At 37.5% G+C, this 23,223-nt stretch overlaps 2 protein-coding genes across 2 annotated transcripts; both read right to left on the bottom strand.

The window, feature by feature from the left end:
- Positions 1 to 6,500: 6,500 nt before the first annotated feature.
- On the bottom strand, positions 6,501 to 7,532 carry LOC106061959 (thyrotropin-releasing hormone receptor-like). Its single transcript, XM_013220196.2, has one exon. The coding sequence runs from the start codon at positions 7,530 to 7,532 to the stop codon at positions 6,501 to 6,503; it is 1,032 nt and encodes a 343-aa protein (XP_013075650.2).
- A 9,590-nt stretch (positions 7,533 to 17,122) lies between these two features.
- On the bottom strand, positions 17,123 to 18,202 carry LOC106053055 (probable G-protein coupled receptor B0563.6). Its single transcript, XM_013208519.2, has one exon. It carries the CDS (start codon positions 18,200 to 18,202, stop codon positions 17,123 to 17,125), a length of 1,080 nt encoding a protein of 359 aa, XP_013063973.2.
- Positions 18,203 to 23,223: the final 5,021 nt, after the last annotated feature.

Raw genomic sequence — 23,223 nt, 5'->3', positions numbered from 1 at the left:
ACACCTTTCAGTTTTTAAATTATAACATTTATTAACATCTTCCATTTATTATTATTATCATTATGTTGTGATCCAGTATCAATACGAATTCACAGCAAATAGTTTTAAAATAAATGACATTCTTTAGACTTCTGAGACAATCTTTAGACTTATGAGACAACCTTTAGACTTATGAGACACCCTTTATGTCTTTCAAAACAAGATTTACCCTTCATAATGAAATATGTCTTGTGGGTGGAGTCTGTACCTCTGTGTAACATGTCTACAAACAAACTTATGACATCAATTCTTTAAAACTATCGCATCATCAGTTAGTTACACACAACTAGTCCGGTTTTTGAAAATCGTTTGTAAATATATATCTACGAAATAATTTATATATATATCAAACCAATTAGCGCCGTACCCTTTCAGCTTTTATTACTGTTATTATAATCGTTACTTTAATGAGAAGGATGATTGTTTTAGTTGTTTATTTGACTAGACATGGATCGGATTCGGCATTTGCCTTCGGTATCAGCTGCGATGAAATGTTTAGCCCGTCATTACATTTTCTAATTTGTATCCTTGTTTCAATCTATACGTTTGAAATAAGCACATTTTGTTCTCTAAGAAGATATATATATTTTTTTATCGTTTTCCATACATTGTGTTTTTATTTTACCGACGCAACTTTGAAAAAAATAGTCAAAGAATGTATTTTTGAAACACATCTTGCAATAAGATTTTTACGGTCGAGATGTATTTGATTGACAACCCTCATTAATTATGTAAATTAGGGCAAGTGTGACATGTTACACAAACCGTATTAATACTGAAGTGTCTTATGTAAGCAGCTTTGATATTACATACGATCAGTAATACATTTGGATAAAGTAAGTTTGAGTTGACACTGACACTTACATCGCGGTCAAATGTTGGAGGAAGAAAGAAAATCCAAAGTTGCCAACTAAAAACTCAAATTCTAAATTGTATTATTTATTTTAAGCTAAAATTTCAGTAGTGTAAAAGTAATAAGGCTGTTAAGTTGGTATAGTGTCGCGTTAATAACGCAATGGTTTGGGCTTAAAAGTCAAGACTGGCCTTTAGATTTTATTTTTAATTACAAGAAAAAACTATATTAATGCTTTGTATTTGAGCATGATAAAGGAATAGATTTTAATGTTATTGTTTTTAAAAGCTTATATCAGCTCACTTTGTCTGGTTGCAATCTTGTACATGTTATTTTCCCATTCTATTTTCACATTCTATTTTCACATTCTATTTTCCCATTCTATTTTCCCATTCTATTTTCCCATTCTCGGGTCAAGTTAAAACTTCACATATCTATGCAGTCCCTAAAAATATGAATCAATTACAACAAAAAAAAAAACAAAGTTACAAAGACAGTTCTTGTGGAAACACAAACTCAAAATAGGCCCCCGAAGTGGTCCACTGAGAGTCTTTACCAGGATTCGAACACGGGTCTTCCGCGCGACTCTATGAATGAAGCTTGAATTATTAATGAAGAAGTCTGTGACCTTTCTAAAAGGCTTACCTCACCTCAATTTTTTCATTTAAAAGTGATGTATTTTTTTTTAAATATCTGCTTGCATAGATAATTTAGAAAATTAGATGGTTCACTTTCGAAAAAGAAAAAAGTAGCCGTTGCATCTGAACTTTGAATGATCTAGAATATCATGATGTCCGATTTTCATTTTTTCTTTTAGTTTCTGAGCTCTAAACGGGACGGACGGACAGACGGACGGACAGACAGGCCAGACAAAACTAAAAGCGCCTTTTCCACTTAATTAGTTATTTAAATATTTATTATGAACTCATTTTGTTTGATAACAAAAAGGAGAAATAAATCTTTCATTATTGAAATCCATAAATATAAATGTAATAAGTAAAGTTTTTACTTTTTAATATTTTTTTAGTGTTTTTTTTTTTTTTTATTGAAAGCAGAGGCAGAGCTTCAGGTAGATTAAAATAAACTGGACAAATGCTTAGTCTATGTCGGACGTGTGATTAATTTGACCTTTTATTGCTACGCTCTCACTTCAGATACTATGTACATATCTAACATATCTATGACTGTGAGAGCGAGGTACCTGAACACATAGAAGATATTATCCTGTAGACCAATGACTGGGCCTGGGTTTGTTCGCTAATATCAACCCCCTAGAGATGCCTGTACTACTACCCTAAAGTAACAGATTTAGAGGTGGTTACTGACAATGCGGTCAGAACAACGACCAACTGCGTTATTTTCGCCAACCAATGTCAACTACCCATTTGAGCTGCCGGACACATGATCGTTCTTGGAATCCCATAGTTTCAAGTACCAGTCTTCAATGGGGGTGGGAGGAAGGTGGGTCGTCTGTATGCAAAGGGAAAGAATCCATACAGTAAGTTTAAAAATAAGTTATATCCTTAACACTCTTTCTAATATTTCAAAATAATCTTAGGAAGGCTTGGGAAGGCTTATGCCAGTGCAATACTGAAGCGGCCACAGATCTTGGCAGAACGAGCTTACCCAGAATAGCAGTGTGGCTTTAGGGCCGGTAGATCCACAACAGATGACATAGAAAAATACTTGCAAAAAAAAAAAGAAAAGAAAAACATACTCAATATTTTTTAAAACAAAAAAAAAAGGGTAAAAGAAATGTAATTGTATTAATTAGTTCAGACCAGATATGTAATTAAATTCTAATTGATCTAGAACAAAAAACAATAAATCTGGGCAGTTAGAAATGTTTTTACCAATTGTCTGATCTGATTGTAACAGTGAGGCATCTTACTTCTTAGCATAGTTGGGAAGGTTTATGCCAGAGTAATACTGATGCGGCTGCAGATCTTGGCAGAGCGAGTTTACCCAGAATCGCAGTGTGGCTTTAGGGCCGGTAAATCCACAACAGATATGATTTTCTCCCTGCGGCAGCAGAGAGCAGAAAGCAGAGAACATAAGCAGTCCCTCTTTATAGCTTTTTTTGACTTGACCAATGCGTTTGCCTTGTTAGCCGTTTTAGAGAGAATCGGCTGTCCAAACAAGCTACGAAAACTAGCGTCAGCTTTTCATGAAAATATGCAGGGCACCGTACAGTTTGACAGTTCCGCCCTAGGCCATTCTCCATCAAGAGCGGAGTAAAACAAGGATGTGTTCTGGCTCCAGCACTATTCGAAATCTTCTTTTCAGTTGTACTCACCAGCGCTTTTAAATCCCTGGAAGATGGAGAATATATGCACAGTAGATCCGATGGAAAACTGTTTAACCTGGCATGCCTTAAAGCTAAAACAAAGAGACGGCGTATCTTGATTAGGGATTTGCTGTTCCGCACTGATATTTCATTCACAAGAAGGATTACAGAGGCTTGTTAATGCCCTGGCAGATGCTTGTCAAGAGTTTAGTCTCTTCACGACCGAAATCCTGGCACAAGATGTTGCAGAAATACCAGCGATACATATTGGAAATCACACACTTACGGTGGTGCAGTAATTCACATATTTAGGAACAACAATAGCCAGCAACCTAGATTTAGACACTGAGCTGACAAAAAGAATAGGAAAGGCTTCTGGGGCAATGGCAAAACTCTCCAAGCGCGTGTTGGAAAATAACAAATTGACTACGGCAACAAAAATCCTGGCCTACAATGCCTGCGTTCTGAGCACACTTCTTTATGGCAGTGAGAGCTGGGCAACTTACAGGCGTCAAGAACACGGATTAAATAGCTTCCACCTACGCTGCCTGCGACGCATAATGTGCATCTCCTGAAGGGATTGTGTACTAACCAGGAAATTTTTAAACGGGCCAATGTGCACAGCATCTATGCGCTCCTTCAACAAAGAAGACTACGCTGGCTCGGTCATGTCACTAGCATGCCAGATGGGAGAATCCATAAAGACATCCTATACGCTGAGCTTGCAGAAGGAGTCAGACCCCAAGGGCCGCCCAAGACTAACCTACATAGATGTCTGCAAGCGAGACATGAGAGCCGCAGGCATCGACCAATTGGGAAGAGGAGATAGCCCAAGACTGGACAGCATGGAGACAGACTGTACGTGATGGTTCGAACTTCGATGAATGCAAAAGGCTTGATCAGTCACGCCAGATTCTGCCCCATCTCAAGACGTAACCTAATCCAGTGACTCATCTGGGCGCATCCATTGTCTTCCGAGACAGAAGGAGCCATATATACCAATTGCCTTTGCTTATGTTTTATGTTTTTAGCTTTGTCAATACGCTATGATCATATCAACTTTCTGAACAAGTTAGGATACTGGTAGGTGGTGGGGAAAACAAAGGGATATCTGGGTGAATTTTACAGTCATTGGTTTTTAAAAACCCTTTTTTTTTAATTAGACGACCTGAATTCGAACTCATGGCTTACGTCTCTTTAATCTAGCATTCTAACCATTCTGCTAGTTAGCTGCCTATGTCTATAGAAGATTGTACAGTTAATAATAGTTATAATATTGTTAGTTTCAAACAATACTTTAAAGCGAAGATCTATAAAAGGGATTAATTCAGCTTATACCACCACTTTAGTCAAGTATAATTTCTTTTCCTTGTTCGAAATACCTAACAAAACAATGAATTAACAATGGGTAATTAACAGGTTGATTGATTTTTTTAAATTTATTCTTGTCTTGTCAGCCAAAAGAAATAATTGTGCTAAATTTCAACATGATCCCAGAATGGGAAGTCGGAGAAATACCGTGTACAAACTTTTTACCAGACAGACAAATTGATTAACTGTTTATTTATAACCATAGATATTAATACTGTTAGATTTATTTCACTTCATCAATATCAATCAAAACTAATTAGTAACCAGTAGTTAATTGATCGGTTAGTGTATTTTTGATTCGTGTTTTGAAGAAAACAATGGAGAGTCGTGCAAAGGTGGAACTAGACCCAAGAATGGGAAGTGGGCGAAATAACGTGCAACAAATTGTACAAGACAAACCTCGAGTTGATATTAGCCTTTGAAAAACTCAAAATCAGCGTTGATACAGATGACAGTGCTTTAAATAACATTGAAGAATGTGTGAGGGAACATTGAAATGTCGGCTACAAGTCGCTCTCGATTAACTCAGCAAGTTGACAAAAGATGAGGGCATAAACATCTACACAAACATTTACCAACAAAAGAAAATGTTTTCTTACTTTCAGTCCTACAAGACATGCTAACATAAAACGCTAGAAAAAAAAGTTCCAGATATTTCGGAGTTATCTGTGGAAAAAAAAAATAGAGGCATCATAGAGAAAAACTTCTGTGGCATTTTACGTCTGGAGAGACGATCTTTTCCCTTTGCAACTTCTTGTGTGACTAAAGAGGCCAATCCCTGATACACAGCATATCGGGCATATATAATCACCAGGCGCCTTTGCATTTTCACCCTTCTTTCTAATAGTGTTGTGTATAGTATTTGCAATCCTGGACCCTTCCTTTATGCACGCTCTCCATATAGATCTATCCAGTGCCAATTTTTTTCCAGCTGCTAGTGTCGATTTTGAAGAGCTTCATGTCGCGTTTGCATACATCCGTATAACGTAAAAGTGGACGACCAGCGGCTCTTCTGCCTTTTGTTAGATCACCTTACAGAATGTCTTGTGGAAATCGACCTACTGGCATTCAATGAACGTGGCGTTTTGCTACTGTCCTGGCACCCTGCTCTTCGTAGAACTTCCTAATTGGTTATTTTATCTTGCCGCCGTATTTTAAAGATTTACCTTAGGCATCGGAGGTGGAAGATCTTTAGCTTTTTTTTCCTGCCATGAGAAGGTTGACCATGTTTTACTTCCGTATAGCAAAGAGAATAAGTATACAAGGACTGTCAGTCAGGGGCTGGGATGCAATAAATCTTTTGCATCACAGATGCCTGGACCTCTTCTGTTATACAGTAAGACTTCTAGATTTCGTAGACTATTTATTTTTTTTATCGTATCATAAAAAGCAATTTAAATTTTTAAAAATATTTTTTTCTTTTTTTTTTTTCTTGCTTACATTTCAATGCATAAAGTCACGTTTCCCTTTCAGACCTTGCGATGTATAGAGCAGATAATGTTTCTGTTTCTGTGGCCCATGGTTAACAAAGGTGTCCTGTGGCCAGCACAACGACTAACCACCTTTACTTTTCCCCAACTAATGTCAGGTACCCGTTAGACAGGGGCGCCCAGTGATCCAGAAATTAAAAATCAGTCTTCACGGGCTTTTGATTCCGGAACCCAGGTTTGGAAGAAAAGCGTTTTGTCGCTCAGCCACCGCGATGCTATTAAGAAAGCATAATTAATATAATTGTTTTAATTTAGCTTGATTACACATAGAATATCTGATTTACATCCTCAGTCATGTTCTAAAATAATCGTTAGGTATAAAAACAGATTCATGCAAAATTGATGAAGTCACGTTAACAGAACGATAACTCTTTGTCCTTTTTGAAGATAACTAAAAAATTGCGATTATTCTTTCGATTCAGTCCATTGTCTGCATTTATCTGTTAGTTTAGAAAATCTACTATTTGTTGTAAGTCTTATTTTTACAATGACAAAGTTTATTTAAAGTCGATGCAAATTTTGAGCTCATAGAAATGTAGATGATAAAGTTGATTGAAGCGTTTAACTGGTACAGGACTATGATGAAGCTACGCAGTAGATAGTACAACTTGCCAGTCGATTGAATGAGCGTGTTAGAATAGAGAAGGAACAGGTTGATTGTCACTGTTGGTAAGGACACGCATGCGTTGACCACACACACGGTCAGCAGCATCTTGATGACTTTCATGTCTTTGACCTCCTTGGACACACTGGACGACAGCTGGACCAAGGTGCTCTTGCGACCCACTGTTATCTTATACCCAATGACGATGGAGCAGATGATGGTCACTGCCAGGGTAAAAGTGACCAACAGGTTGGTCAGTCCCATATTCATGTACTGATTCATGCTGTCGTAGCTGCTCTTATAGAACTGAGTGAGTGTGAAGACTCCAGTGGTCCTGTTCGTGCTGGGGTCAAGTGTCCAGAAGAAGTCAAACAGAAACAGCGTGGGCGCCATGAGTACAATCACGTACATATAAATAAAGAGCAGCAGCCACTTAACGCGCCGAGGCGTGAATATCCTGGACACCCTCAACGGGGCGCACACCGCCACAAGTCTCTCTACAGCAATGACCGTCGTGTGTAAGATACTTATGGAGACAAAAATGTCTGGCATTGGGAAGAAATACACGACAGTAAATGACCTCATGTTGTTGGCCAGTTGGGAGTCAAACTGGGCCACGATGCAATGAAGTCTTCGGATTGGCTGAAGCAACGAACAAAACAGGTCGCTCACCGACAGAGAAAACAGCAGAAGTGAGGTGGTCTCGCGCAGGCCGTACTTGGACAGGATTAAGATGTTAATGATGTTGGCCAGAACTCCGGAAACACTGAGACAGTGAAGAAGACCACAGTTGAAGACCATATCCAGTATGGTGATCACCCAATCTTGGTTTGTTTGGGGTGTATTTGTGGTCAGCGGAAAAGATGAATTGAGATATGTTTGAGCCATCATGATGTAAAAAAAAGTTCAAAACAGTATAACTAAGTATAACTTGTAAAGGTCACAGTACTTCGATATCACCTGCACAAATTCATTTTAACAAGATGTGTCCAAACAAGTTTTTTTTCTCCTCATTTTTCTTAGATACCTACTACATTATCCATTGTCAAACAATTCTTTGCTTCAAATTTCTAAGATAAGCATTAAATGGCCGGTAATTCTTCAAACAAAACGGTTTACTTTAAATTTACCCAGGTAAGCGATGACCAAAATGCTTTTTACACCATTTTTTGTTACGAATCTTTCATTTAAATTTATCGAAACGTTATCGGAACTCATTGAATCTGAGAAAAATATTTCATTTGCAATTGTGCCATTTTGATTATGGATAAGAAATTAAAAAAAAATAAAGTATATATGTAGTATACAATCCTTATTCCATTACATTTGATAATTATGTAAGTATCAAAACAAACTTCAGCAAAGAGTTTGAATGTATTGTTGCATATCCATAATTTGTTTTTGGTTTAATTTTATAGACGACAAATTGTTTATGACGCAATCTGAATTTTATACGTTTTGAATTTAATATTTTACTTTACATTTAATAGTTAAAATGTTGGTCATTCTTTTTAACTTTTAAGTTATTGATCAACATACATGACTAGATTGGCAAATGAAATGCATAAGATGTAATTATCTTTTCACAAATCTATAAGATAAGATAGCTTAATCTACCTACACTATTTTGAAAGTATAGTTTTAATCATAACTAGCACTACCGATTATAGAAGTTTATGAAAGTTGTTTTATGATTGTTCAGTTCTCGTATTATTGTTGTTACCTTCAAACCTAATAAGCAAGCCACTTGCAGGGTCCTAAACCTAAATGCATAAAAAGTATTATAAGATATACAATGTCGAAGCATCGTCCTCACTATGTAATAAACCGATATTTAACCAAAGCCGTTGTGTATAATGCTAATGTAATTTAACATAATCATTTTGTTTTACACATTTGAATTGAAATACTTCAATGCACCTGCAAACCTAAATTGTTTAGTTGTAATGGCAATTTAAATAAAGCTTTAAAATATAGGGCCTATTTATCACGAACACTAAGGCTATATACAGCATAGTTCCACATCAATACAGTCTGTCTATCACGCTCATCATATTCAGCCACCTAATTATAAGTATTGATTAGAGATTTATGATGCTTATCAGGAAGACTAGGTACATTAATTTGTTTATTTACTTCTAGCCCTGGCATAGTTCTAAATAAATACCAGCACTCCCAATCGCTAGGAAAAAAAAGTAAAAGTTACTATTGATTAGGCTAGACGTAAACAGGTATTTAAAGGAATTACATTAAGATTTATATTGATGTCAGTTTCAAATATCGATCAATAAATACAAGACATGAGGTATACTTATCATTGTCGTAATTAGCTATACAATGTTTGTCTTTAATAATTACTAGTTTGTCTCTGTGAAATCGTTTACGACATTGTAAATATACATTTTATTTGCAAATACAGTAACAATTTTAGGGGGGAGAAAAAGACAACAAGTTGAAATAATGGAGACATCGGGATAATTATGCTCTTGTTAGGAGAAATCCACCAAAAATAATTTGAGGTAAATTTCACGGCTGAGTGAATTAGATGCTTTTCAAGCACTTGATTGGAACCCGCAAGTAAAGAGAAAGTGGGCAGGCCCATGTCAACTTGGAAGATGTTGGTCATCAATGAATCCGAGGACACTGGAATGACATGGAAGCAGATGAAGAATGCTGCTCAGAACTGAGTTCCGTGGAGAAGTGTGGTTGCGAGACTATGCTCCACTGGGTATCAACAGAAATAAGTCAAGTCTTTAATGCTAACTAGAAATATCAAGAGTTTAATGTTTTAAGCGCAGTTTAGTTGCTCACAATGTAAGATAAGATCTTAATGGAAGCTTTGCTGAAAATATGGAACTGAAAATTCGTTATTCTAATTGTGTTTTCTTGACTTCCTTCAGGGAAAAGTATCAGGCAAAGAAAGAAGAGGCAGACAAAGGAGGCTATTGGAAAATAACATCAAAGAGTACGCATTCCTGTCACTGGGAAAGATTCTATTTAATTCAAAGACATTAAGGAATAGAGGAAGGCGGTCGACCAATCATGCGTTTAGCCTTGACGGTTCAACAGACGGTTCAACAGACGATTCAACAGACGGTTCAACAGACTTGGTTAGGTGAAGTTGAAGCACATTCGTAAAGAGATTAATTTTTACAGTAAAACTCAGTGTTAACGAAGTCTGAAAATACGCGTTTTAACAATAGTCTGGGATTCTTACAATCTCTTCACTTTAAAACTTCGTGTGTGACTAAAAAGGCCAATCCTTGATTTTGACCTGAAAATTTTGATTATAGCTAGTCGACCTCACTCTCTCACACTTAAGCCCATCCATTTTTAGAAGCAAGATTTGGTCAAGCCAGTGGATGTCCAGAGACTTTCTGTGTGTTTTGTCATGCTCTAGAGTAGTCTAGAGTACTCCATAGCATTTAGGTGGTGGTTGTCTTCTGTCCAATTTATCTAGAAAAGACTAGTTATTATGATTTTTCGCACAGGCTGAGTAGTCCAGACTTCACGGCGCGTTAGATACACTCTACCTGGTTAAGCCGGCCAGTCTAAGCCGTTTCCGGAGTGTGGCCTCTGCGCATGTTACAACTACTGGTTGCCACAGATTAAAGTTAGGTACCAAGTTGGGACCGAGAGTAAACCAAGATACCATCAGTAAAGGGTACGACTGCCTGTCCACAAGAGGTGTTACCCCTCCTAGATACGCCACTTAGGTAATCAGACTGTGAAAATGAGTTTGATCTTGCCATGGGCTAATAATTTTTTCTTTAAAGGGGTATTATTTTTATATAGCTCAACTTTAATGCTTTAAGCAAACCCAGTACGCTCTCGTCCAGTCAAGTTTGTGGATCCATTAAGAGAGGGGTGTATCTTGGAGAATTCTCTGTGCTGCCTGTCGCAACTAGGTACCAAGTGGGAAGCGTGGTCGAGAGGCCAAGTGTGCTTGAACTTGGCTTGGCTTGGCTTGGCTACCTAGAAGGGGGCTCGAGGTTCGACACCCGACTCGAGTTAATTTTACTGAGCGCCTAAAGGCAGCACGGAAAACCAACTAATAGATACCCCCTTCCCCCCCCCCCCAATTGGTCCACAAAAGAGATTGGACCAAAAGCGCTCTGAGCATGCCAGTGGCGTATCTAGCCATGTGCGGGTGGTGCGGGCCGCACAGGGCATCAAGTGATGAGGGGCATCAAACTGAGCACAAAATTTCTTAGCAAAAATTGCACACATTGTACATACATGAACAAACATAAACTACTGTATTTCATTAAAAAATATACTTATTTTGCCACTTTGTTAATATTATGGGCGCTGATCTAGATTGACAAGTCTGGCTGGCGCTCATAGTGGTTAAAATGGTTGACGGTAGAGGTCAAATGGTCCTAAAGTAAAAAAATCTGATAATAAAAAAAATCTTGGATATCATTCATTTTTTCTCAAAGCAGAATATGGCCCTCAATGGGCATCACGAACGTTGAACAAAAATTGTAAAGAAAAAATCTCTTTTTTGTCCTCTTCTTGATTCTCATTTTTATGTTGGAGCCTTCAGATGACTAGACCAATACATGAGATGAACTGCGCAGTGGTTTCCAAATCAGGGAGCTCTCCATATAGTTTTCTTTCTATTGGGGCCAGGGTCTTGTACGGGCCTCTTGGTAAAGAGAGCAGTTTTGGAGGACATTATCAGCATTCTCTGGTGACAGACACTCCACATGGGCAGATTTCACTGGTTCCAATTTTGAGCTTGCGGTACATATGTTGTCTCATTCTGTTGTGTCCGGTTCTGAGTCGAAAGATTAGACGTTGATCTTGTCGGGATAGCTTATAATGGGCATCATCTTTCTTGTGACTCTGATAGGAGCTTGTCCATTTCTCATTTATTTTATTTACTATTTATTTAGTTTCTTCATTTCTTCTTAATTGTGAGATTGTTCTCCCTTTCTTGGCGAGTGTATCAGCCTTCTCATTTCCTTCTAATTCAATATGTGCTGGTATTCATTGAATAACAGTGTTGTTTTTTTTTGCTGTTGTAGTTGAGCTTTATAAGTGCTGTTATGAGTCGATTTATATAGGAGGAATAAGGGTTTTCCAAGCTTTGGAGGGTTATTTTTGAATCGATTTGAAAGACAATCTGACTGTGTGGGGTTCTTGGGTGATTTGCTAGCATGGTGGCAGCTAGTTCTGATTCTTCCCTTTCTGCTATATGGATGTCAGAGAGCTCATCAGTTGCAATGGATTTTTTCTAGTTTTCTCCATCGAGACATTCGATGAGTATTCCAGCTTCTCCATTTGTGGTGGCTTTATGGGATAAGCCATCCGTGTAAATTCTGATCCACTGATTGCTAGGATAATGAGTTCACCATTTCCTTGATCTCTGTTGGAATGTAGTCTGAATTTTTTTCGGTTATATTTTCAATATGATCTCTTATAGTAGGAAGAGAGCTTTCGTCCCAGGGTAGAGATTCATTATCTGTTAAGTAGGCAGATTTTATTTGCCTAGTTAGTGAAAAGCATCGCTGATTGGTATTAATTCAACTTAATTAAGCCTGAAAAACTTCGCTCGCATATAGCCACACATACCGCAATTGTCAGAAATATCTAGAAATGTGATAATGCAACCTAAGAGAATTTTTGGACATGATTCTTTTACTCTCAAAACAGAATCTGGCATTCAATAGGCATCACGAATAATTAGCATATTTAGACAATATTTAGAACTGAATCATCTAGTGGATCAACTTATGGCATTCTAGCAGATATCTTTTCATTTATTTATTTATTTTTAAACTCAAGATTTCAAAAAACTCCTTGTTTAAGATTAAGAGCAAAATCTTGTGAAAAAATTGCGCCAAATTTGCTCCAAACGAAATTTGTTTTGCAAGGCAATTTTTGGAAAACAGATTTCGATAAAATTATTGATACTTTTGAGACCAAGAAAGCTCGTAATATTTATTTATAGTATATTTTAATCACGTTTACTAACGTATTTTCACTGTTTTATATCCGAGTGGGGGGGGCATCACGAGGAGATGCCGCACTAGGCATCAAATACCCTAGCTACGCCACTGGAGCATGCTATAAGCATGAAAGTAGCGCTATATAAAAGCTATAATAATAATAACTAATTATTTAGTTGCATAGTAACTGTGTTCATATTCTAATCGCGCCGCTTTCATCACCTATTGATGACGTAATTGCGCTATTTTATTTTCTTGTGTAGTAGGTGTTCTCCCCTTGTCGCTCCGTCATAATTTTTTTTATGACGTAAAACTTTTGTTTCTGATCGTTTGGTTCTTTCCCTCCATCTTGCGCTGTAGAGCCAAGCTGTAAATCTTTGGAGCTCCTGATTTATACGTGTCTTTGTTACTGGATAGTCTTAGCGTTGACCCTGTTATATATTCTTGGATTATTTTACCCCTGTTTAGGATGAGTTTTTTTTTCACATTGTAAAGTTATTTTTATGTGGATTCGATCGTATTTGTGTTTTGTAATTAGATTAGAAGATTAGAACATTAGAAGATTCTGTTCTTTATCTTTCTATAAGGCTTCAGTTTCAGTTTCAGTCTCAGGTTTTCGTCTGAGGTTTTCAGGACTGAAGTTTGAGTCTGAGGTTCCAGATACCAGTTTGCGGGTTGCTATATCCAGACTTGGTGGTACATTGGGAAGTTGTGAGTTTTTGGTGCTACTTTGAATTTTGACTCTTCATCGTCCTGACTAGGGGATACTTATGTCGCCTTGACCAGTTTACAGAATCTGTGTCTTGGACTAGTGTGAGGACAAGACTATAACGTGTTTATCACTTTAGTTGAAATAGTAACTCAGTATTTAATTAGAACTAGACAATGAGTTGGTAATTTCTTACATTATATTAGATCTTTATGTACTTGTATTTGTTATCATTATCGTTGATCACCTTTCATATTCAGTGTATAAATATCATTAGATTAAATTTATAATTTAATTTAAATCATCATACTCATCGTTTATTAGGTTATGTACAACTGGGTGTGTATGGTGTGTCTGTCTTGGGCCCAAAATATTACAAGTTATAAAGTAAAGCCCTTCTACTTCACTCTCATTTCCTCCAATACACAGGCCCTTCTACTTCACTCTCATTTCACCCAAAACACAGGCCCTTCTACTTCACTCTCATTTCCCCCAATACACAAGCCCTTCTACTTCACTCTCATTTCAACCGATACACAAGCCCTTCTACTTCACTCTCATTTCAACCAATACACAAGCCCTTCTACTTCACTCTCATTTCACCCAATACACAGGCCCTTCTACTTCACTCTCATTTCCTCCAATACACAGGCCCTTCTACTTCACTCTCATTTCACCCAATACACAGGCCTTTCTACTTCACTCTCATTTCAACCAATACACAAGCCCTTCTACTTCACTCTCATTTCACCCAATACACAGGCCCTTCTACTTCACTCTCATTTCCTCCAATACACAGGCCCTTCTACTTCACTCTCATTTCCCCCAATACACAAGCCCTTCTACTTCACTCTCATTTCACCCAATACACAGGCCCTTCTACTTCACTCTCATTTCACCCAATACACAGGCCCTTCTACTTCACTCTCATTTCGACCAATACACAGGCCCTTCTACTTCACTCTCATTTCCTCCAATACACAGGCCCTTCTACTTCACTCTCATTTCAACCAATACACAAGCCCTTCTACTTCACTCTCATTTCCCCCAATACACAGGCCCTTCTACTTCACTCTCATTTCCCCCAATACACAAGCCCTTCTACTTCACTCTCATTTCCCCCAATACACAGGCCCTTCTACTTCACTCTCATTTCCCCCAATACACAGGCCCTTCTACTTCACTCTCATTTCCCCCAATACACAAGCCCTTCTACTTCACTCTCATTTCCCCCAATACACAGGCCCTTCTACTTCACTCTCATTTCCCCCAATACACAGGCCCTTCTACTTCACTCTCATTTCCCCCAATACACAGGCCCTTCTACTTCACTCTCATTTCCCCCAATACACAAGCCCTTCTACTTCACTCTCATTTCAACCAATACACAGGCCCTTCTACTTCACTCTCATTTCCCCCAATACACAAGCCCTTCTACTTCACTCTCATTTCCCCCAATACACAAGCCCTTCTACTTCACTCTCATTTCAACCAATACACAGGCCTTTCTACTTCACTCTCATTTCCCCCAATACACAGGCCCTTCTACTTTACTCTCATTTCCCCCAATACACAGGCCCTTCTACTTCACTCTCATTTCCCCCAATACACAGGCCTTTCTACTTCACTCTCATTTCACTCAATACACAGGCCCTTCTACTTCACTCTCATCTCCCCCAATACACAGGCCCTTCTACTTCACTCTCATTTCCCCCAATACACAGGCCCTTCTACTTCACTCTCATTACGCCAGACCAACTCATCAGAAAATCATTAACCTACAAAACCAACAATTCGCTTCACCCTTACCTCGTTGACTCATAGTGTTGCACACACATCTACTCTGTAAAACATGGGTCATGAGTTTCAACTATTCAAGCTACACTCTGACACAAGACCACAATACCCAGCAGCAAAAGTTTGAACACATATTATCCAAAATTGTAATGCTGGGTATCGTGGTAATGTGATTGATGCTCTCTTTGTTTAGATTGATTGTGGAACGAATTATAAAGTCAGGTCCGTAGTTACTACCGTGAAAGACTGTGTGGCCTCCTGGGGGCCTCTCACATTTCAAAAACATATAGAATAGAATAAAGGAAATGAGATTAAATTGACCAGTCAGTGTCGTAGCTAGGGATTAGGGGCCCGGGGGGCTTGACCTCTTGAGGTCCACTTCATTTTGACAGTCAACATCATAACATGAGATAATGGAGTAATATTTAATGTAAATACAAATTTCACTCATTTGGCGACCCAGTCAAGTGGGGGAGAGGGGAGGTTTTCAAATTTGGACCCCCCTTTCCCCACCATAGCTACGCCACTGTTACCAGTACTCAAATTTTTCATCGATATGTTATGTACATTGATTAATTATTATTTTTATTAGTATTATTATTATTATGTTAGAAACGAATGAGTATTCATTCTCTGGCGGTGCAAGGGTCGAGTTTCGTTGGAGGGAAACAAAATTCATCGTAGTCCCTTTATCACTATTAGCTTTGCTACTTGGTTATGGCGATCTAGGTAGGCAGATTTCGATAGGGCTGAACATCTTGCCATTATGTGTTCAATTGACTCAACCACATTTCCACATTTTCGGCATTTGTCAACAATATTGAGTTTTAGAATATGTTTCTCATAATTTTTTGTTCTAATTACTCTGTCCTGTATTGCAGTGACAAAGCCTTCTGTTTCAGGGTAGAGATGACCTGCTTTGAGCCATGCTAAGGAAGCAGCCTTGTCGATGTTGTCCCCATGTAATAAAGCCGGAAATTTTCGGTGGAGTGTTTTTTCTTCCTATTGGCGAATCTCATGCCCTACGTCGTCCAAACCGACATTAACATTATTATTATTATTATTATTATTATTATTATTGTTAGTCATGTTGATGCCTCCATAAATCCCTACCCAAAGCTTCCATTTACTAAAACCCAGAACTGTTTGAATAATATTAATAATTGCAATGTTATCTGAGTGCAACAAAAACAATTTTTACTAGCTCAGTATGTGGATTATTGTATTCAGCTCATAACGAGCACAGTAAGTAAATAAAGAAATATTTAGTAGTGCGAAGCGAATAAACAATATGTCAACTGGTTTCGCACACATCCAGATTTATTTCTTTTTTTTTAAAGAGTTCGCTTTTTTTTTAAATTTCAACTTAAGGGTGGAGAGCGGGACAACCGCCCAAGGCGATCAAGAGAATCTTTTGTCACCGCCAGACCATGGTACTAACATTCGTGGCTTCGTCAACTGCTAGGCCGTCTTTGAAAACAACATGGACAAAATATATCACAAAAAAAATGTGTCGTTGTCTAATTCAATAAAAGTTATAGCGTCCTTTATGTTTGAAATATATCATTCTATAATGTTATAAATATCACATAACATTGATGATTGTTATTGGTCTCACGTTGTTGAATTCGAGATAATCCTATTATCACAAAGAAACGATAATCTATTTACTTGTAGCGTTAATTTCTCCCAAAAAGGAAAACAAATTATACAAAAATAAATAAAAAAAAATAATTCAGGATTTTCTTGAAGTAGTGCAGTTTTAGAAAAACAAAGACATCTTGATTCTGTTGGAGATTTTCATTAGTAACTAAATGTGAGGAGATTAATATACACACACCAAAAGCTAGCTACTTATACATTGTCCTTCCTGTAAGTATGAAAATCACAACTTTTGATTGAACGATCTCCATTTCATAATTCCATTATTAAAACAAGTAGAACGTCTTCGAGACCGTATTGTTACTAGTTACTAGCTCTAGAGCTCTATGATATTGTATGAAGGGTTTCTCCTTTCAAATATCACTTTCATAGTTCTTGGAGCTTCGAAAACATGACAGAAAAATCTGTTGGTAAACTTTGTTGAACTTAGTGCTCAAGGACACGTAGATAATAAAATTGACCGAGGCACTAAACTGGTACAACACGTCTGAAACACTTCGTAGGACGTAATACAATCTGCCGGTGAACAGCGCGGTCCGAGAGTACACCATATACATCGAAAGGATGGCTGTCGGCAAGCAGCTGACCACTGTGGCCATGCATACGGTCAGCAGCATCTTGACCACTTTCCGGTCTTTAATCCTTTTTACGATGGAACGCTCGGATGAGAGTTTGGCCAGCTCCCGAGGTCTTTCTTGCATAAGCTTGGAGGCGATTACGAGGGAGCATATTAATATGGTGAGCAGCGGGGCTGTAGTGCAGATGTTGTTGTAGAAGATGGTGGAGAAGAGGTTGACGGCTTCTAAGTTATCTCTGTAGAACCGGGTATATGCCACTCGAGCCACCGTCGCGTTAGATGACGAGTCTGTATCCCACACGAGTGTCAGGCGGTAAAAAAGAGGGCTGAGAATCACGGCGGTGTACACGTAAAGAAAGGCGAGCAAAATCTTAACTCGCCGTGGCGTGAAAACGGAGGAGACACTGAAAGGGGCGCACACTGCCCAGCACCGCTCCACAGCTATGGCCGTGATGTGAAAGAAGCTCAGAGCCAGGCACCAGTTGTCCATCAGTATGAATACAACGGAGCCGAAGGTGTCGATTGTGATTGACGACGGAATGTCCAGCGTGGCGACTACGCACTTTAATCGCCTCACTAGCCTGAAGAGTGAACCAAGCATGTCTATGATTGACAGCGAGAACAGCATGATGTTTGACTCCTTCAATCCCTGATAGGACAGAACGGTCACATTGATGATGTTTCCAACAATCCCAAACAAACAGAGGCAATGTATCAGGACACAGTTGAAGACAGTGTCAAGAACTGTCAGCACATCATCACTTATAGCACTGCTTGAGCTTATCATCAATGGATAGTCTATTACGTCGCTTTTGTTCTCTAGAAGCTTGCTGGAGTTGCCAAGAGCGGCACTCATTCTGCTTACTAGTCTTAAATAGCGCATATTGCCGTTGTAGTTCATATAACATATGCTATATAATGTATGTAAATAAATATTTGTATATATATATATAGAGAGAGAGAGTAATCTTATATAAGTTCGTAAATTTAAATTGTTATATAGTCTGCCTTAGATTGTGTTACATTATCTCAAGCAGACAAGTAGACACTGTGCATTGATAAAGTTAGATTGCATTAGATTTTGTTTGGATATATCAGAGAAACGTATCCTTGATTAAAATTTTTTTATTAATTTTTAGAATATTCTGTTTTCTGTAAATACCACATTAATTGTCTCAAATAATCTTACAGCAAAATATTAAGTTCTATTAAGCAGTAGAGTCTGTGTATACAGATTGCTATAAAACTTGTGACCCATGTACTAAGTTTAACTATTACGAGAGTTGTCGTTATTGTCTGTAGTAATAAAACTACGGTTATCGTTCCTCGAAGAATAACATTAGAAACAGTCAACTTGCACATTGTGTTGAAGCAATAGATTTAGACGGATTAAAAACATTGGCTTCTTGGTGATCCTTCTTGCAATACTTTAATAAAATAAAGTATTTCTTAGATATTTATTAAGACAGTGTTTAAAAAAATGACTACTACTAATTTGATTAAAAGTCTCTATTTATATAAATTCGACAAAATTATTTTACACAATGCTTTCGTCTTTATTTACCGGCTAAATATTAGAGAGCAAGGCTTTTCAAATCTACAGCATTGTCATTTTCTTTACTTTACTTAACAAAAAACTATTTTTGATATTATAATTCATAGTCTAATAGATATATGTCTGTGCAAGAAAACACTAACAATTACACAGTCATAAGGTCGATCTTTACTAGCAGAATTCTAAGATAGCGAGTTCAATAAATTCCCTCACAGTATACAATTTTGTAGGATTCAAGAAGCTATCGATTCGTTTTGATTATAAACTTGAGTCTACTTCTAACAAAGAGTCGTACTATCTGATTTGGAGACACACAACTACTAATCAATGTCTGGTTATGGTTCAGTGCTAGTCGTCAAAGTATATTTATAATAAGACTTATTTTCTGTATGGGAGGAAAGTGGAAATAGCAGGGGGAGGGGGAGTATATTTAACCTTTCATTATTTGAATAAAACAAACAAGTACTTTAAAAGTATTTGAGTGTATATTATGTTTCAGCACAACAAGGTGCCTTTGAGGCGGATAGCCTATTTATTCAAATCTAAGACGCGAATCACCATTGATCCATTTTTAAATCTATTCTTTTAAAAGACTGTTTTTGTTGTTCATTGTTGATGCCCATATTGAAAGGATGTTTACTTTTAAAGAATTAATTGATGTACTGCAATTTATTATCTCCTCTCCTCTCTGCCTGTGGTCAGATCTGCGGCATAGGTCATCAACATCCTCCAGGTGTCTCAGTTCTGGGCGAGTCTTGCCCATCTGCTTGGCATCTGTTTCCAAATAGCGGCGCCCTGTATTCCTGGCGCCCTGTATTCCTGGGGCCGTCCTCGCTTCCTCTTTCCTAAGGGGTTCCAGGTAGAGATGGGAAACGAACCGAACCCAAACCGAACGAACCGAACTCGAACCTTACTTATGATCGAACCGAACTGAATCCGAACTTTGAAACTGCTAAGTACGAACCAAACCGAACGAGCCCTCCTTATTTTAACCGAACTAATTTTGTAATTTGTACATACCTTTTTATATATATTTTTGTTTAATAATAATCAAATACTTCATTATTTTATTTAAATTCTAATGATTCCATTATCCTTTGAAAACTTGGGAGGGGGGGGGGGGATTTTGGAAACTTTAAAAAAAAAAAAAGGTCGCGCGAGGGATTCCCATAGGTTTTTCCGTACGTGCCGACTCACTCCTGGCCTTGAATTTTTGCGGGTTGTTTGCAATATTTGTTTTGAGTCGATTAGCCTGCCCTGTAAGTAGATCTAGTAAGTAGAAAGTCAATTTAAAAATATTGCCACTTTTTTTTATTTTAAATGGATGTTAGTTCAGAGTAGAATATTTTTGGCCGATTATAGAGTGTAGATATCAATCTACAATAAGTTCATTTGAGTTCTAGTTTAAAATAAATTTTAATTATCTTCTTTTCGTAGTAAAATCAGTTAAAACGGAATCTGTTTTATAAATATTTAATATTTAGAACTACTTAATATCTACCTTACTTCGCAATTATTCTGTTCTACAAATATACCACTGACTAATTAACAAGTCTGTTTTCAATTATATGACTTGAAACGCTTACTTTCAGAAGATAATTGGTTTTAAACTCTTCTAGCTTAAGCAACAAACTCTACGTCACAGCCAAAGCACGTGGTGAAGACACCAAATTGTTTTGCGTTGAAAAAGCGAATAAAAGCCTACATAGAAACGGCGTCACTAGAGAGCTTTCATAGACTGACGACAGTGACGTGACGTGTCACGGGGAAGGGGTGCGGTAAAAGGCGAGTACAAAAGGCTGAAAGATAGAATCGGTATCTAATGCTCGTTAAGCGATTTAGAAAGTTTTTTTAGTTTTTCTTCCGAAAAATTAATAATATTTGCTTAAGGAACTAAAGAGCCGCAGCTTCACATCCAAAGAGACGCATGTGGCTCGCGAGCCGCAGGTTGCCGACCCCGGGTCTAGACAACCTACATGTTTTGACATTGCAGGTCAACGTTCAAGCTATCAATAACGATTGGTCTCGCTTCAACACTTGGGAGAAACTATCCTGGCATATAGAAACGAGTAAACTCTAGAATTTTACTGGCTAATACCTTATCTTATTTTATCTTATAAATAAATACATTAAACAACATTTTGTTTTCGTTAACTTTTTATAATGACAATTTAAAAAAAAAAAACATTTTTAAAAATATGTCATTTGGACTATTCACTGTAAAATGTAATTTACTCTGAAAAAAGAAAGCAAAATTTTTTTATTAAAACAAGAACAGAGTTCTTATATAGTGCTTACCTAGTTTTAATATTTTTATCATCTGTCCCTTAAGTTGTGTCGCTGGAGTTATGTATCGGTTCTCGTCACACAATTTCTCCGCTTTTTCCAATATGCAGCTTAACGTTCGTCATGTTACAGTATTAAGGATCTCCTTCTTGTTTGCCAGTGAAAGTGTAGACTTGTTAAAAATAAAACTTTATTATTTCTTTTCCTGATCTCTAATAGCAGACTTCAGATTTAATCTAAAAGCTTTCATCTTGTCTCTTAGGTCACTGGATACATTCCTCAGGAAGCCTTGCGTTCCTTTGGTTCTACACCTCTAGTCGTGCCATTATTCTCTCTCATAAGATACTCTCTCTCTTCTCTCTCATAAGATACTCTCTCTCTTCTCTCTCATAAGATACTCTCTCTCTTCTCTCTCATAAGATACTTTCTCTCTTCTCTCTCATAAGATACTCTCTCTCTTCTCTCTCATAAGATACTCTCTCTCTTCTCTCTCATAAGATACTCTCTCTCTTCTCTCTCATAAGATACTCTCTCTCTCTCTCTTCTCTCTCTTAAGATACTCTCTCTCTTCTCTCTCATAAGATACTCTCTCCTCTCTCATAAGATACTCTCTCTCTATTCTCTCTCATAAGATACATTCTCTCTTCTCTCTCATAAGATACTCTCGCTCTCTCTTATCTCTCATAAGATACTCCCTCTCTCTCTTCTCTCATAAGATACTCTCTTCTCTCTCATAAGATACTCTCTCTTCTCTCTCATAAGATACTCTCTCTTCTCTCTCATAAAATACTCTCTCTTCTCTCTCTTAAGATACTTTTTATCTTCTCTCTCATAAGATACTCTCTCTCTCTTCGCTCTCATAAGATACTCTCTCTCTTCTCTCTCATAAGGTACTCTCTCTCTTCTCTCTCATAAGATACTCTCTCTCTCTCTTCTCTCTCTTAAGATACTTTTTCTCTTCTCTCTCATAAGATACATTCTCTCTTCTCTCTCATAAGATACTCTCGCTCTCTCTTCTCTCTCATATGATACTCCCTCTCTCTCTTCTCTCATAAGATACTCACTTCTCTCTCATAAGATATTCTCTCTTCTCTCTCATAAGATACTCTCTCTCTCTTCTCTCTCATAAGATACATTCTATTTTCGCTCTCATAAGATACTCTCTCTCTCTTCTCTTTCATAAGATACTCTCTCTCTTCTCTCTCATAAGATACTCTCTCTCTCTCTTCTCTCTCTTAAGATACTTTTTCTCTTCTCTCTCATAAGATACATTCTCTCTTCTCTCTCATAAGATACTCTCTCTCTCTCTCTCTTCTCTCATAAGATACTCTCTTCTCTCTCATAAGATACTCTCTCTTCTATCTCATAAGATACTCTCTCTCTCTCTCTTCTCTCTCATAAGACACTCTCTTCTGTCTAATAAGATACATTCTCTCTTTTCTCACATAAGATACTCTCTTTCTTCGTTCTCATAAGATACATTCCCTCTTCTCTCTCATAAGATACTCTCTCTCTTCTCTCTCATAAGATTCTCTCTACTCTCTCATAAGATACATTCTCTCTTCTCTCTCATAAGATACATTCTCTCTTCTCTCTCATAAGATACTCTCTCTCTTCTCTCTCATAAGATACTGTTTGTCGTTTTTTTTGAGTGTGTAAAACAGGTTTTGAACTTCCTCTCCTTTGTCCTGTGCTAAACAAATTGATTCACCTCATTCAGGACTTTGAGTAAAAAAAATAAAAAAATTATATTTTAAATATAATTTTGAAATTTTAACTGTCGTGTTTATCTCTACATGTTAACATAGCGCTTTAAGCCTTCGTTGCATCTGTAAACAGCACTATTTAAATTTAACCATCAATATTATTATTAAGACTTAATTTCTTCCTTCAGCCGCGGCGTCCAGCGTCCAGTTTTTGTATCCCATCCCATACCTCAAGCCTAGATTACAGTTTTAATATCACTTGGAAGCGGATTGTCACAATGTAATCACTGCTTGATATGTCACCTACAAACTAATTTTTACCATTTCTGT

The sequence above is a fragment of the Biomphalaria glabrata genome, chromosome 3 (assembly GCF_947242115.1).
Source record: "Biomphalaria glabrata chromosome 3, xgBioGlab47.1, whole genome shotgun sequence".
NCBI lineage: Eukaryota > Metazoa > Mollusca > Gastropoda > Planorbidae > Biomphalaria > Biomphalaria glabrata.
Note: the sequence above shows the minus strand (reverse complement) of the source record. Positions and strands in the feature narration are given on the sequence as shown.